This window comes from Podarcis tiliguerta, assembly GCF_965153285.1.
Source record: "Podarcis tiliguerta genome assembly, chromosome: 10".
Taxonomy (NCBI): Eukaryota; Metazoa; Chordata; class Lepidosauria; order Squamata; family Lacertidae; genus Podarcis; species Podarcis tiliguerta.
The window spans coordinates 35,030,474-35,047,112 of NC_139543.1; the positions used below are offsets into that span (position 1 = coordinate 35,030,474).

The following is a 16,639-nucleotide window of genomic DNA, read 5'->3' on the forward strand; positions in this document are numbered from 1 at the left end:
TCATGGAGGACTCCATCAACAAATATATAGCTAATTTGTATAGTTCCTTTTACAAAATTCATCCAGTGCAATGTGAGCAAGAAAGCCAATATCTGTTTCAGCAGTACCGCACACCTAATGCTTAAAACGTTATCAGTCTTGCAGTAGTATAATAGTTGTAGCCAACTAAGTTGTGTTCAGAAAAGATGCACTGATGTTAATGGGCATGACTAACTTAGGTTCATTAATTTCAGTGGGCCTACTCTGACAGACAGAACCCAAAATACCATCAATATCATCACCATCCAGAGTGAGAGGATGCTCTCCTAAATATAGGCCTTCTATTAACCTTTTTTAAAAATGATTTTGCTGAGTAGAGTGGGACCACAGTGGGTATTTTAGCTAGAAAAGTGGGATCAAAGTAACAAATTACTCCACCCTATGTGCCTCTATCTGACATCACAATGGCCAGTTCTTGGCCAATAAAAAAATAAAGCACCTCAGTCACAAAGCTCAGAGCAGTCTGACAACAAGGAGAAGCTCACACGCTAACCCATTATAATGGTGGTGGGGGCGGTTGCAAGGGGAGAAAGTTGACCAAAATCACCACCAATTTACTTTAAAGGATAAAGAAGAAATATGCATCTTGCTTGCCAATATTCTCTTTGCTTAAAGAATACATTAGAAATTAGGTTGACATCTTGGCTTGACTACTTTAGCATTGCTTATTGCCGGGTGTAAGTGGGACCGAAATAATAGTTATAATTGGACAGTTAATCACAGCAAAGACTTCCAGTGTTTTTTGTTTTTTTTTTACGATAACACACTGAAGTGACACATTCAGAAATCCAGCAGAGAAAAGAGGAAAGTGGTGTCTGATTTCAACAGATGTTCCTGATCAAGGATGGTGAAGAAATCAAGATTAGTGACATCCTGCAGAAACAAACATAGCAGCGCCCTGTCTGAATGCTATGATCATTCATGTCATTAGAGGAGTGCTAAAAGCATAGCAGGGAGGAATAAACATTCCAGCCATTAATTAAACACCTAAGCCATCAGTCAGTGACAAAATCATCCCCTGAGCAAAACTTCCAGCCATTTCTAAAGTATAATGAGCAACCTAAACAGCTGGAACAAAACTACAATAGCCTTCCTGCTCTTTGGATGTCAGTGATGAAAGGAACCATCTACAAATGGCCCCATAATGCTACAAGCCTCACTCTGCAATGCGTAGCATTCATAGAATAGTAGAGTTGGAAGGGACCCTGAGGGTCCTCTAGTCTATCCCCCTGCAATGGGGGAAGCGCAAACGAAAGCATCCATAACAGACGGCCATCCAACCTCTGCTTCAAAACCTCCAGTGAAGGAGAGTCCACAACCTCCTAAGGGAGTCTGTTCCATGTGCAGGTAACGCTCCGCTTTGCGAAGGCAAACCTCGCACCAGACATGCAACAGTATGTCAAGGAGCATTGCGCCTGTTCTCCCTGATCTTTTGCCTTCTTGGCTAGAAAACAGGGGTTTCCCCCTGACCGTTTGTCCTCTCACAAAGTATTTGCTAGACATAACGCTTGGCTGGAGCATGACGGGGGACGCAGACGTAATCAAGTATCGGGGGGAACATTTTAGGGAAACATCTGCTGACACATGTATTTGCTAACGCTGGAAATGTTCTTAGATGGAAATTCGTTAAGTTCAGGGTGGTTTCACTACTTTCTCCAATTGTTGACTTCTGCTAATAAAAGGAGCCTCCACAGACATCCTTGCCAGCGTGCTTCTGCACAGCTCACCTGCATCCAACCTCCCGTCGTCTCCGTTATTCCTACAGTTCCATTGCCAAACAGCTAGACTATCCCTGGCTCCTTTATTCTATCCCAACCATCAACACGGATGTCTGTTGCTGCAGCAGATTGTAATGATCATAACTTATCATCTTCCCCGCTGCACAGGCTTCCACAGGCTGCTGCAAAAATAGCAGGCAGCAATCATACCAGCCTGATGCATCAAAAATAGCTCTGAGTAGCCTTGAACTATAGAAGGTGGGAAATGACAGGCAAAGAATATTTATGATCTCAAAGGAGGCTGCCATGATTTTGGGGGAAGAAACCCTTACTTCTCTTTTCAGGGTAGCCTATGAAATACCAGAAGTGCAACAGTTAGATGAACAAAGTCCAGATGCAGACAAAACTTGTATGTCTCACTGATGGAAAGCTACACAAGCTCCAATACTCGGGAAACATGGGAAGTGAAAAACCACGTTTCCTCTGCCCTGCTTTTCTGTAACATCTGAAGCCATCAGCAAGGAAGTCCTATACCTTTGATGTGCTTCAATAAATAAACACCATAATATGCCCAGGTTTCTCTCCACTGAACTGGGTACCAGAGTCTTAATAACAGAGTCCCCCCCTCCAACACACTACCAATCTCAGCATTTGCAACTAAGTGTTCGGTCATTTGCTATATTTTTACCCTGCCCTTTCTTCCCCAAGAACCTAGAGTGGCATACACATAATCAAAACATTTAATCAAATCAAAGCATTGAAAGCAGCCACATCTGCATCTGTGCATGATCTGATACTCCGGAAACCTGAAGGTCCAAGAGTGTGCCTACAATTATGTGTAAGCTCTGTAAATATAGTGCCATTAAGTGTGGATGGACACCTATAAAACATTTATTATGTTACCTTTCTTTTAGAAAAGGTCAAGGCAGCTGGCCACATTAAAACAAAATAACTAAAAGCAGCAGATAGTCAGCCACATAAACACATGCATAACCAGCTGTTGAGTATCTTCCAGCAGGAAAAACAACCCAATACAGCAGGCATAGGCAAACTCTGGCTCTCCAGATGTTTGGGACTACAATTCCCATCATCCCTGACCACTGGTCCTGTTAGCTAGGGATGATGGGAATTGTAGTCCCAAACATCTGGAGGGCCGGAGTTTGCCTATGCCTGCAAGACAGAGTCGCTTAAAAATGATTCATGGCCCAAAGTGATCCGAAGCAGGAAAGTTTTAAGTCATTTGGCAGAAGGCCATTAAGGGAGTATGAATGTGTGCAGGTTGGGAGGGTCTGTGATCCCAGTGGGGACATGTCTTATTTACTGAGAGTTCATCCTATATATATATATTTTTGCACAAAGTTTATAATAATAAAAAAATTTTATTTATACCCCGCCCTCCACAGCCAGGGCCGGGCTCAGGGCAGCTAACACCAAATATAAATTACAATAAAATGTAATATGAAAACAAACAAACAAACAAACAAACACCAGTTAATTAAAATATGGCTTAAAATACAGCCTCATTTTATTAGTAGCCCATAAATCAAGACCATAAAGGGAGGACATATCAGATATTGCCCCGAGCCAACTATCAGCCATTTTAGATCTGGTCCTAACCAATGTCGATGACCTGGTTAATGGGGTAGAAGTGGAAGGATCATTAGGCGCAAGTGATCATGCTCTTCTGAAGTTTACTATACAACGGAAAGGAGCAGCCAAGCATACTAGGACTCAATTTCTTGACTTTAAGAAAGCCGACTTCATAAAACTTAGGGAAGTGCTGGGTGAGATCCCATGGACAGTAATACTAAAAGGAAAGGGAGTTCATGATGGCTGGGAGTTTGTTAAGAGGGAGATAGTAAAAGCACAACTTCAGGCAATACCAATGAGACTGAAACATGGAAGGTGCCTAAAGAAGCCAGGGTGGCTATCTAAAGAACTTTTAACTGAGTTAAGATTAAAAAAGGATGTGTACAAAAAATGGGAAAGGGGGGAAACCACCAAGGAGGAATTCAAACAAATAGCCAGCACGTGTAGACACAAAGTCAGAAAAGCTAAAGCACAGAATGAACTCAGGCTTGCTAGAGAGGTTAAAAGCAACAAAAAAGGCTTCTATGGGTATGTTCGTAGCAAAAGGAAGAACAAAGAAACAGTGGGGTCACTCAGAGGAGAAGATGGTGAAATGCAAACAGGGGACACAGAAAGGGCTGAACTCCTCAATGCCTTCTTTGCCTCAGTCTTCTCCGATAAAGAAAACAATGCCCGACCTGAAGAATTTGGAGGAAATGATTCAACAGAGGAAACACAGCCCAGAATAACTAAGGAGATAGTACAAGAATACTTGGCTAGTTTAGATGTATTCAAGTCTCCAGGGCCAGATGAACTGCATCCAAGAGTATTAAAAGAACTGGCAGATGTGATCTCAGAACCACTGGCAGTCATCTTTGAGAATTCCTGGAGAACAGGCGAAGTCCCGGCAGACTGGAGGAGGGCAAATGTTGTCCCTATTTTCAAAAAGGGGAAAAGAGAGGACCCAAATAATTACCGCCCAGTCAGTCTAACATCAATACCAGGGAAGATTCTGGAGCAGATCATTAAGCAAACAATCTGTGAGCACCTAGAAAGGAATGCTGTGATCACCAATAGTCAGCATGGATTTCTGAAAAATAAGTCATGTCAGACTAACCTGATCTCATTTTTTGACAGAATTACAAGCCTGGTAGATGAAGGGAACGCAGTGGATGTAGTCTACCTTGATTTCAGCAAGGCATTTGACAAGGTGCCCCATGATATTCTTGTAAAGAAGCTGGTAAAATGCGGTCTTGACTATGCTACCACTCAGTGGATTTGTAACTGGCTGACTGACCGGACCCAAAGGGTGCTCATCAATGGTTCCTCTTCATCCTGGAGAAGAGTGACTAGTGGGGTGCCACAGGGTTCTGTCTTGGGCCCGGTCTTATTCAACATCTTTATCAACGACTTGGATGATGGACTCAAGGGCATCCTGATCAAATTTGCAGATGACACCAAACTGGGAGGGGTGGCTAACACCCCAGAAGACAGGATCACACTTCAAAATGACCTTGACAGATTAGAGAACTGGGCCAAAACAAACAAGATGAATTTTAACAGGGAGAAATGTAAAGTATTGCACTTGGGCAAAAAAAATGAGAGGCACAAATACAAGATGGGTGACACCTGGCTTGAGAGCAGTACATGTGAAAAGGATCTAGGAGTCTTGGTTGACCACAAACTTAACATGAGCCAACAGTGTGACGCGGCAGCTAAAAAAGCCAATGCAATTCTGGGCTGCATCAATAGGAGTATAGCATCTAGATCAAGGGAAGTTATAGTGCCACTGTATTCTGCTCTGGTCAGACCTCACCTGGAGTACTGTGTCCAGTTCTGGGCACCACAGTTCAAGAAGGACACTGACAAACTAGAACGTGTACAGAGGAGGGCAACCAAAATGGTCAAAGGCCTGGAAACAATGCCTTATGAGGATCGGCTAAGGGAGCTGGGCATGTTTAGCCTGGAGAAGAGGAGGTTAAGGGGTGATATGATAGCCATGTTCAAATATATAAAAGGATGTCACATAGAGGAGGGAGAAAGGTTGTTTTCTGCTGCTCCAGAGAAGCGGACACGGAGCAATGGATCCAAACTACAAGAAAGAAGATTCCACCTAAACATTAGGAAGAACTTCCTGACAGTAAGAGCTGTTCGACAGTGGAATTTGCTGCCAAGGAGTGTGGTGGAGTCTCCTTCTTTGGAGGTCTTTAAGCAGAGGCTTGACAACCATATGTCAGGAGTGCTCTGATGGTGTTTCCTGCTTGGCAGGGGGTTGGACTCGATGACCCTTGTGGTCTCTTCCAACTCTATGATTCTATGATTCTATGATTCTTGATTGATCCATACAGATCCCACGTGGGCCAGCAAAAAAAGAAAAAAAGAAAAAGAAAAAGAAAAAAAGGGGGGATTTATATACCAAATCCCATATAAGGGGTCAGAGTGAGTCTAAGCCGAAGGCCAGGTGGAACAGCTCCATCTTGCAGGCCCTGTGGAAAGATGTCAAATCCCACAGGGCCCTGGTCTCTTGTGACAGACCAAGTCGGGGCAGTGCTGAAAAGGCCCTAGCCCTAGGCTGAGACCAATCTAACCACCTTGAGGCTCGGGACCTCCAAAGTGTTGTTATTTATGGACCTTAAAGTCCTCCGCAGGGCATACCACAAGAGGTGGTCCCGAAGGTATGAGGGTCCTAGGCCGCATAGGGCTTTAAAGGTCAAAACCTTACAGGGTTTTGTAGGATGTTTATAGATTTTGATTCTATTTTGCTTGTAAGGAGGTTATACAATATCTTTTAAAACAACTGTTCTCCCATGCTTCCCAGTGCATTTTCCTGTCAGCTTCAGCAAAACATCCGACTTTTCAAAAAGTGGGATTATTGCACAAGAGCATCAAATCCACTTTAAATGCAGAACCTGAGTTTTCTGCTTTGTGGTTGAAGTTCCTGTTTACCCAGGCCTTTTCAGTCAAAGTGGGAAATGTTTGTCTTGAACAGCAATTTGTACTTCTTTAGTTTTGTATTTGCTTTATTCACTTGTGTAATTCTGTTGTTTCTCCTTTGCTATACATCCCCTTGTGCTCTGATGGGTGACTCATAAATACAGTTAACTATGAAGAAGAAGAAGAAGAAGTCTTATTTAAATTATAGCATAATTCTGTACACATTTATTTGGAAGGAAATCCCACTGAATTCAATGGAACTTACTCTCAGGTAAGTGTAAGCAGCTTTAAGAGCGAACACCAATTGTGCAATGTGTTAGCCTTTTCAATAATCTTACATTTTTCTGTTAATCAGGCTCTAAGATTTAGTCAACTCTTCTGAAAGTTAAATTAGGCAATGTCTTCCTTGAATCGCAGGGCAAATCCTATAATTGCTAAAATATGAATACATCTATTTAGAAAAGACCCTCCCCTTCTGACTAAGCTGATCTATGTACAAAGCTACAATTTATATCTTGCCCCAGGGAGCCTACTGAATTCGTTCTGCTTATTTTCCATAAGTTATTTTAAGATATAAGCAACATTATTCTAGCACCGTCAAACAATGCTTCTAAAACTGCACCGCATAATTTATCTTGCTGGCCTTTGACATGCTATCATTGTTTATTTTGGAATGTGAATATTAGGTGCACACACACCTTGTATATAATTTAGAACAGTTGGATGATTCAACATAGCCAATATAATATTCCTCCCCAGCCCTAACAAGCATGTAAAAAACCAAAACCAAAACCAAAGAGGAAGTTAGGATTATTCAAACTGGATCTTTTCATTCTCACCCGCTCTGTACACTGGAGTTACTATGTAGCAAACCCATTCACAACATCCAATACAACTTATTTCAGCAAAATAAATATGAAAAGCTCTACTTTAGGCATTATCACCGAAACTGCTTGGACTGGGGTGGCAAGGGAAGAGTAACCAACTCTGAGATACTTCTCTGCTCTTCCTCCTTGCCTATGGTGGCTTTTCTTGCAAAGACAGACAGACAGACAGACAGAAAGAAAGAAAGAAAGAAAGAAAGAAAGAAAGAAAGAAAGAAATTAAAAGGGGAAGGGGCCTGGAAATTGCTGTGTGTCTTTCTGCATGTAATAGTAGTTTGGCTGTAACATGTTCTGGGTGCAATGACTGTTCTTTAGGGCTCATCACTTAAAATCCTATCCCTGTGTTGCATGAGCTGCCTCTTAAGCTTTAAGGCTCAGGTGTCTCCGTAAACAGCTCCTTCTATTTTGCTTCCCTCTTTCTGTCACCTTTTTGTCAAGTCAGGCTGCATTTTGCTAGCTTTTGTGGCATACTTCCAAAAACTGCACTGCCAACTGTGTTACTGTAGAGCCAGAGGCACCGTTGGAAGGGGGTGGGGGAGAGGCTGTGGCCTAATTCTCACTGAGCCTTCTCATGCCATGTCTGCCTGCTCCTCCAAAATGTCTTACTCCTGATGTCTAGAGCCCATGCAGTGCTTGTTGCCATCATTAACACAGCCGCTTTTGTATGGAGCAGCATTCATTCAGGTGACACTGCCCACCCCTCTGCTTGCATGCTGTCTGAAGGAGTGCAACCCAGATCCAGATCTGGCACCTTAACGAGAACTAGGACTGCATTTCCAAGCACGTGTGATTATTCCCAGAGGAGCCCTTAGACCTCCGTATATGATGAGGTATAAAAAACAGCCAGGCCGAATGCTCTCAAAATGAGCTGCTGCTCTGCAATTTAATCTTGAATATACCCAAGAGCAGGCCCTTGAGCCTTGCCCTCTGCAATCGTTGATATGTCTTTGCTCTCCCTCCCACACTGAAACCATAAAAAAGAAGCCAGAACTGCTGAGTCTGCTGACTGCTGCAATGAAGAGCTTGCAAACTCCGCAGAGAGACCTTCTTCACAGCTGCCACACAGACACCTTCCTTCCAGTATAGCAGGGATGGCCAACTCCCAAGAGACTGCGATCTACTCACAGTTAAAGACTGGCAGTGATCTACCCCCTCTTTTGGGGTGCAGGGCAAAAATGTTGAGCTTTTTTTCAGGGAGCCAAGCTTTGGAGAGAGCCAGTGATCTACCAGTGATCTACCAGAGATGTCCAGTGATCTACCATTTAAAACAGAATGCAATATCATTACTCACTACACTGATCTGGCTCTGCTCCCTAACTACATTGTATTGGGGGGGGGGGTAGGGAAAGCAGCAAGACGGTGAGTAACAGCCCTGCTACTGACCTGCTCAGTTTAATGTTTGTATAGATCTTACATGCAATGGGCTGTTTCTGCAGGATCAGAAACACTGGAAAATATTGTTTAGCGCACAGAAAGAGACATAGGTGCTTTCAAGTTGTATATTCATATATCTTGGAATTCAAATGGCTTATTTGCCGAACGTTTTGGCTCACGAATGATCAAAAACCAGAAGTGATTGTTCCAGTTTTTGAACATTATTTTGGAAGCCAAACATCCAGTGGAGTTTCCTGCAGCCAATCGGAAGCCGCGCCTTGGAAGTCGGACATTTTGGAAGTCGAATGGACTTCTGGAATGGATTCCGTTAGACTTCCAAGGTATGTCTGTATTAAGCTGAATAACTAGAGGTGCTCTGTCCTGACCACAAGGGGCACAATGGATAGCCAACGTGGCTGGCCAGGTGGATGACAGGGTGAGCTGGAGTTGCAGGACCTTGGACAGCAGCAAAGAGCAGGACTAGAGCGGATCAGGAACGGGGGAACATGCGGTTAAAAAGAGATAACTTGGGGGATTTGTGGGCAGCGGGAAAGAAGTGAGGTTGTGATTATTTGGCTCTAATCCTAGTATGGGCATGCAGTATTTTTTTAAGAAAGGTCCGATAAGAGACAGACATTACAAAGGCAAACTTCACTGGGGTTGTGAGAGGAGTACGTGAGTCCATATGAATAGTCATGCAATTGACTCATAGGATATCATCCACCTTTTCTAACAGCATGATACTATCTAATTATAGCTGTGAAGTCAGAGGAAACAACCTGTCAGGTGGCTCTGGCTATCTGTGACTAGGTGCAAAATGCACTCCAGGATGGATGCTCAATGGGGCCACAAGAAAAAGACTGCCTTGCTAAGCACACTTACTTGAAAGGAAGGCTGGCTGAAACTAATGGGACTTTTCAGTAGCAATCTATGGGTAAAAGCTATCAGAGTCTCCACATGTTTAGCCTTGGGGCATTGGTTATTGGTTACTACCTGAACAAGGGAACCTACCTACTGATCAGCAGTAGCTTCAAAATGGACAAAACGAAGTACAATAGCACACAAAGCATCATGGAATTTAGATGCACGAGATACAGTGATTGCTACCAAGTTAGTTGGCTGTGTGCAGCCTGTGTAGGCTAGAAAAAAATATTAGTCACAAAAAGGCCTATTAAGCCATGATAGCTAATAGAACATCCTTGTTCGTCCTGAATATCAGATGTGAACAAGGAGAAGAGGGAAGCAGGGTTGCTTTCACCCCCTGCCTGGTACCTAGTTAGCCACTATTGGAAGCAAAGGAACAAAACCTCACTTATGTCAATCACATGTTAAAAGGAAAAAACTGAGCAGGCACATATCAGAAAACTAAATCATTGACTGCATTGCCAAGTCTTCAACTACCCATGACACAGCTACTTATATCCATAAGTAAGCAGGAGTAGCTGGAGGTCTTAAATTTTGTTACTTCTACTTACACTGTTGATATATGGGGACTATACATTATTTCTTGGTACAGTCACGGGCAGGCGCAGAAGCGGTGAATCGCGACCCGCACAGACGCAGGTTGTGTTCTGTTCAGGTTGTGAATGGGCCTCCGGAACGGATCCCGTTCGCAACCAGAGGTACCACTGCATTGATGAATGTTATTTTATTACAAAAATATTAAAAACATGGGCTGGGAAGGAACATAGGAAACCGCCTTATACAGTCAGACTATTAGTCCAGCTAGCGATGCAGTGCCTTCAGCATGGAAATAATAATTTATTATTTATACCCCGCCCATCTGGCTGGGTTTCCCCAGCCACTCTGGGTGGCTCCCAACAGAATATTAAAAATACAATAAAACACCAAACATTAAAAACTTCCCTAAACAGGGCTGCCTTCAGATGTCTTCTAAAAGTCAGGTAGTTGTTTATTTCCTTGACATCTGATGGGAGGGCGTTCCACAGGGTAGGTGCCACTACCAAGAAGACCCTCTGCCTGGTTCCCTGTAACTTTACTTCTCTCAGTGAGGGAACCACCAGAAGGCCCTCAGAGGTGGATCTCAGTGTCCGGGTTAAACAACGGGGGTGGAGACGTGCCTTCAGATATACTGGGCCAAGGCTATTTCGGCAACCTGTACCCCCCAGATGTTGGGCTATAACTCCCATGATCCCTGGCAATTATCCATTCTGTGTGGGGATGATGGGAGTTGGAGTCCAACACCTTCTGGAGGGCCATAGGTTTCCCATACCTGGTCTACAGTGTCTGCCAGCTGACCTCCAACATTTGAGGCAGAGGCTCCAGTATTTTGAGGATTCCTAGTCCTAACAGGAGATGCTGGGGATTGAACCTGGGAACTTCTGAATGCAAAACAGACGCTCTACCACTGAGCTATGGCCCCTCCACCAAAGGATTCTGGATGAGATAGAAAGGTGGATGCTAGTTTGGAAGGTATGATCCACCAAAGATATGCTGTTCTTATGATCTCAAGACAAGTGATAAGCCTATAGGTACAATCTCATATGCATTCCCAACCCTTCTTCTGGTGCAATATGAAGAAGCCCATGGCCAGCATAATTTCGAATTGTATTTCGAATTGCAGTGTAAGCTGATTTAAGAGCTCTTGCAGAGCAAGTAGACAGGGTATACGTTTTAAATAAATAGGATATGTAGCAGTGCCAAACTGGTAAAAAAACCAACAACAGTCTGGCTTGCTAATTTTCTAGAAAGTTGTAAGTGGCATAAACCCCACCACAGTGTCTGTTATCTCATCATTTTCTTTTTTAATTGCTTAAAATTTTCACACTTCTCTTTACACCATCAGTGTGGCTTTTCTGCTCACACAACTGCGATATTTTCAAGGCATGAAAATGGAATCTGTACCAAATAAGAAGAATCTTGGAATCTGTACCAAATAAGAAGAATCTTGGCAAAATTACTACTAAATTAGCACAGAGAGATGGTCAAAGGGTTTTGATCTGGGGTAGTTTTTTTGTGTTTTGTAAGATTTCAGTTCACACATGCATAAAAATTCTTTGTGAATGAAGCCCTGCTCAATATGTATTCTTGCATGTGCATATGTGCATCTATATATATGTGCATATACACATGCAAGAATATTATATATATATATATAGGGACGCGGGTGGCGCTGTGGGTTAAAGCCTCAGTGCCTAGGGCTTGCCGATCGAAAGGTCGGTGGTTCGAATCCCCGCGGCGGGGTGCGCTCCCACTGTTCGGTCCCAGCGCCTGCCAACCTAGCAGTTCGAAAGCACCCCCGGGTGCAAGTAGATAAATAGGGACCGCTTACTAGCGGAAAGGTAAACGGCGTTTCCGTGTGCGGCTCTGGTTCGCCAGAGCAGCGATGTCACGCTGGCCACGTGACCCGGAAGTGTCTTCGGACAGCGCTGGCCCTTGGCCTCTTTGAGTGAGATGGGCGCACAACCCTAGAGTCTGTCAAGACTGGCCCGTACGGGCAGGGGTACCTTTACCTTTATATATATATATATCAAAAGAGGTTTAAAGACTGTCTCAAGGCAAAGCAAAAAAAATGTAGTATAAACATTGACAACTGGGAAACACTGGCCTGTGAGCACTCCAGTTGGAGAACAGCCTTTACCAAATGTGTCATGGGCTTTGAAGACACTTGAACTCAGGATGCAAGGGAGAAACGTGCTAAGAGGAAGGCATGCTTGGCAAATCCACACCATGATCAACTCCCGCCAGGAAACCAATGTCCCCACTGTGGAAGGACGTGTGGGTCCAGAACTGGCCTCCACAGTCACTTACGGACTCATTGTTAAAACCATGTTCATGGAAGACAATCTTACTCAGCTACGACTGATAGCCAAAGAAGAAGCAGCAGATACAATGCAGTAAAGAGACATGCTCAAGGAAGCAAGATTCACAGGCAGAATCAGGGTATATTCATTACCACCTTTTACTACTAATCTAGTCCCAGCTGAGTTGGCAGCCTGTATCTTTTGAATGCAGATGAAGATACACATGCCCATTCGAGAGCTACTAGCTGCAATGTACAACTAGCTACTTACATCATCTGAATCAGGGACATGTTGCATTTGAACTCAAATAAACTTGCAAAGCAAAACACAATTTAGTGAATCAGTGCTTGTCAGAAGTTCTGTCAATATGTGGAGAGTGAGTAGTAGACTGTACTTTCTGTCCTCACCGGGGCCACATATATTTGAAAGCTGGAATGGAAAACAGGTAGGCAGCCAGTGGCCACAACCTCATTGTATTCACATGCTAATGGGCAGTTATCCAATGTACTCAATTCTGTTAGTGCAAGGATTTATGCTTGTGCAACAGAACTTTCCTGCCTCTTTTCCTCCCATGAACATCCCACACCCTCCCCAAAAGTGCTCTGGAGGGTTGGGGAAAACCCCAGAACAGATTTAGGGAGTTACAGGGGGAGAAGATGGGTGGGTGGGAATTCAGTTGTACAAATCCTTGCACTGGTGGATTGAGTGACTTAATGCTAAACTGGAGCTGCCCTATTCTTCTATTACAACAGCGTTCCACTTTGTTTCTCCTGGGACTCAGCCAGACTGGTAAAGAAAAAGTGATTTATATGCGTTGTATATGCGATATAACATTGTGCCACCGGATGGCAATGTGGAGTCCTGTTTTTCTCTACTTGTTTTCCCTGTTTAAATTTACAATGCTTTAAACTGACACGCTTCTTTGATGTGTCCAGATCCAGCGCTGGTTTGTTTTAAAGTGTTTCCCTTACTTTCTATGTAGTATACATTACTCTCTCCACCCAACCCTTGCTATTTGAGACCAAATTATTAGGTTTCTTCCACATGAATGTGTGTATGTGTGTGTATATATATATATATATAAATATATATCGCACTAAAAACAGAAAGGAATTACTTTCACCTGTTTTCCAGAACAGTAGCTGCATTGGTCTGCATTGTTCATCTAAAAAACAAACACAAAAATTGGAGTCCATTATCTGCGAGAAACCCTACCAAACTCACTGTGGTTACTGCACAGAGCTTTCTAGGATGGGGAATTTTAGATCTGAATTGGCCATGGTGAAAATTGAAGCAAAGTAGTCCTTATTTCAGATTAGTTAATCCAATGCCTCTCTTGTCCTGCAGCATGGCTGTAAGGAAGAGATTAGAATCTTCTGATCTTGGTCAACCACAGTTTAGTATGTCACCTAAACTGTGGTTTACCTTAACTATATTTTGATAACCCGGTTGCTTAAAGCAATGGTTTGAAATTGGCATGCTTCACCAACCACTGTTAGGGCTTAACCAGAGTTTGTGAGGGTTTGGGACAACACAGCAGGCTATCAGTTAATCTGCCACAGAATTGAAACTGTGCAAGCTCCTTCTTGCGGGAGCACTGGAGGAGGAGAGTCTGAGATTTGCCTAGACAATGGTTTAGCATTATGCCTTAAGCAGCCTAGGCTCGTCTCCATATTGAACACTGTTTTCGCAGAGCTCCCTATATTACACAGAGTTGCATACATCTGTAGGCTCTATTTCAGCCAGCAAATGAAGGCACCCAAGCTCAGGGGCAGAGTGTGCTGCCATGATCCTGCACACATTCAGTACATATAGATTCATTTCTGAAAAGGACTGTGGTATGACAGAGGGGAAAGAGATGGTACTAATGAATAGCAAATTTAAGTTGTACAACATTAAAAAAAGGGAACACTATCATTTAAAGGGGAAAAAAAACATAAAGCTAGTAATGCAGTAGTATAAAACCACATTAAACTGAATAAAAATAAAATTCCAGGGAATTCATACGGGACGTAGGAAAAAGGAACCCAGTCTTAGAGACCAAGGAAAGCCAGATCAGGTTTTCCAAAACTATAACATTCTGTGAAATACAAAATTCCAGAATGGTGCCTCTTATTATTTAGGGGTACATGCCCAATATTACTTGGGAAAGAGGGTACTTAAGTGCTTTTAGTTTTCATTTCATAGTCCAGCTTTTCTCATGCAAAGAATATCCAGTAATAGGACTAATAATGAATAAAACTGAATAGACATAGGAGAGGTGGTGAATTGAGGTCTGCAATGAAGACCACTTTCAAAGAATGCCTGTAAAGGAAATAACAGCTTTTGCTAGCATATTGTTGACAACTAAGTACGCCCAAGTATGGAGTTCTTCTGATCCCCCCAAATCTGATCTATATTACAACAACATTATTAACAACAGGCCACCTAGCAAAGAGAGAGACCAGACTCTGCAACAAACCCAGATGCTGTTAATAATGCTGTTACAGGATCAAGTAACAGAATTTGCAACAGTTATCGGCCCATCTTTTAATATGTTATTACTTGCCAGCAAAGCTTTTCTGCTTCCTATATATAGGACAAACAGATAAGTTTCTATGCAAAAGAATATACAGACACAAATCTGACATCATAGAGGGGAAACACTTAGAAATCAGTTCTGGAAAATTTTTATTACCCAAGACATTCCACTGCTGACCTGAGAGTGGCCATTCATCTATCAATTTTTAGGCTTCAACTGAGACAATGTCCCACTATGTGTGTTAACATAATCAACCTGATATTGTTAAGTTAAATATCTTAAAATACTTTTGTTGTGAATGGTAACTTTGCCTATCTTAAACTATATATAGAATGACAACAGCCTGTACTTTAAGTATTTCACTGCCATTTGACCTCACTGCTTACCATTTTTTCTCTATACCAATGTATGGGATTAACATGTATGCCTATATGTGCCAGCTGAAGACAAGACTTCATGCATATGATGCCCTAATCCACAAATGCTTATGCCACAAGACTCTTTGTTATCGTTACTGCTACAAACTAAGCTTTCTAGAAGCTGGATTCTGGTTACTTAAGGAAACAACTTCACCCATACTAGCCTGAGATTTGAATCAGAATTCCTCCGTAAGTTCCTCTGTATGAAGAATATTTCATTGGTTGGCACTCATAATAGGGTGTTCTCAGTGATTGTCCCACATCAGTTACACAGCCACCTCAGCCTGTGGCAGCATGGTTTAAAGTCAGCACAAAAGGAATGAAGACTACAACTGAAAAATGCTTACGATATAACTGGGCCCTAGGTTTGTATGCTTAAAAAGCCCAAAACGTCCCTAGTTACAGTACTGTCCTGGGCTTGTTTACTTAGACCCAATGAGTTCAGTGGAGCTTACTCCCAAGCAAGGGTGCAGAGGTTACCCACTAATCAGGCATTAGCTCCATAGAATTCACTGGGGCTGACATCTGAGCAGAACACCTATAGCAGGGACGGCCAACTTCTAAGAGATTGTGATCTACTCACACAATTAAATACTGGCAGTGATCTCCCCCTTTTTTGGGGGGGGGGGGTTCAGGTCAAAAGTTGTTGAGCTTTTCTTAGGGAGGAAAGCCCTCCCCTTTTAAGAAGGAAAATCCCATGGGGGGGGTGTCAGGGCGAAGGAATGGGGGGGAAAGGCGCTCACAAGGAGATCGCTAATGAAACAGTCAGCATCACAGCGAGAGCTTCGTCTTCCGGTATCACGATCTAGAGGGCGGGGCGAGGGGGCAGGGCCGGATGGAGGAGCCAGTGATTGACTACGATCTACCAAAACCTCCCTGAGATTGACCAGTAGATCAAGATCGACCTGTTGGACATCCCTGACCTATAGGATTGCCCTGCCAATAAAACCAAAGAGGCTGCTCTGATAGTGACTTCTATGGATGATTGAAATCTGCTTATTCAAATAACTGTCCTGTACATATGTAAATGATGCAAGAATATATTAAATTACGTTCCAGATTTTGACCAGTTTTCATATATTCTTATGTTGTGTGTATGCTGGGGTGGGAAGGAAACAGCAGGAAGCAGAGTCATTGAGTATCCTAGAGGATACATCTGAGATGTTATATTTCAGTATATAAAAAAATTGTCCAGTAGCACCTTAAGAAACTAACTAAGAAGTGTGCATGCACATGAAAGCTTATACCAAGAACAAACTTAGTTGGTCTCTCAGGTGCTACTGGACAATTTTTTATTTTTTATATATATATTTTGATTGCGTCAGAGCAACACGGCTACCTACCTGAATATTTCAGTATATGATAAATGCAAATTTATTCATTTTCTGCAAGTGGCTGTTGTTGTTGGGGTGATAGC

The 16,639-nt window shown here is 42.8% G+C and overlaps 1 protein-coding gene across 10 annotated transcripts in view; it reads right to left on the reverse strand.

The window, feature by feature from the left end:
• PPFIA2 (PTPRF interacting protein alpha 2) overlaps window positions 1-16,639 on the reverse strand; it is a 272,209-nt gene that overhangs the window by 112,530 nt on the left and 143,040 nt on the right. For 6 of the 10 annotated variants that reach the window (XM_083400929.1, XM_083400925.1, XM_083400932.1 and 3 more), the window contains one exon: window positions 13,406-13,447. The exons of the other annotated variants lie outside the window; for them this stretch is intronic. In XM_083400929.1, the coding sequence (XP_083257055.1) occupies window positions 13,406-13,447 (42 nt within the window). The remainder of the gene's footprint in view (window positions 1-13,405; window positions 13,448-16,639) is intronic. 10 annotated transcript variants of the gene reach the window in all.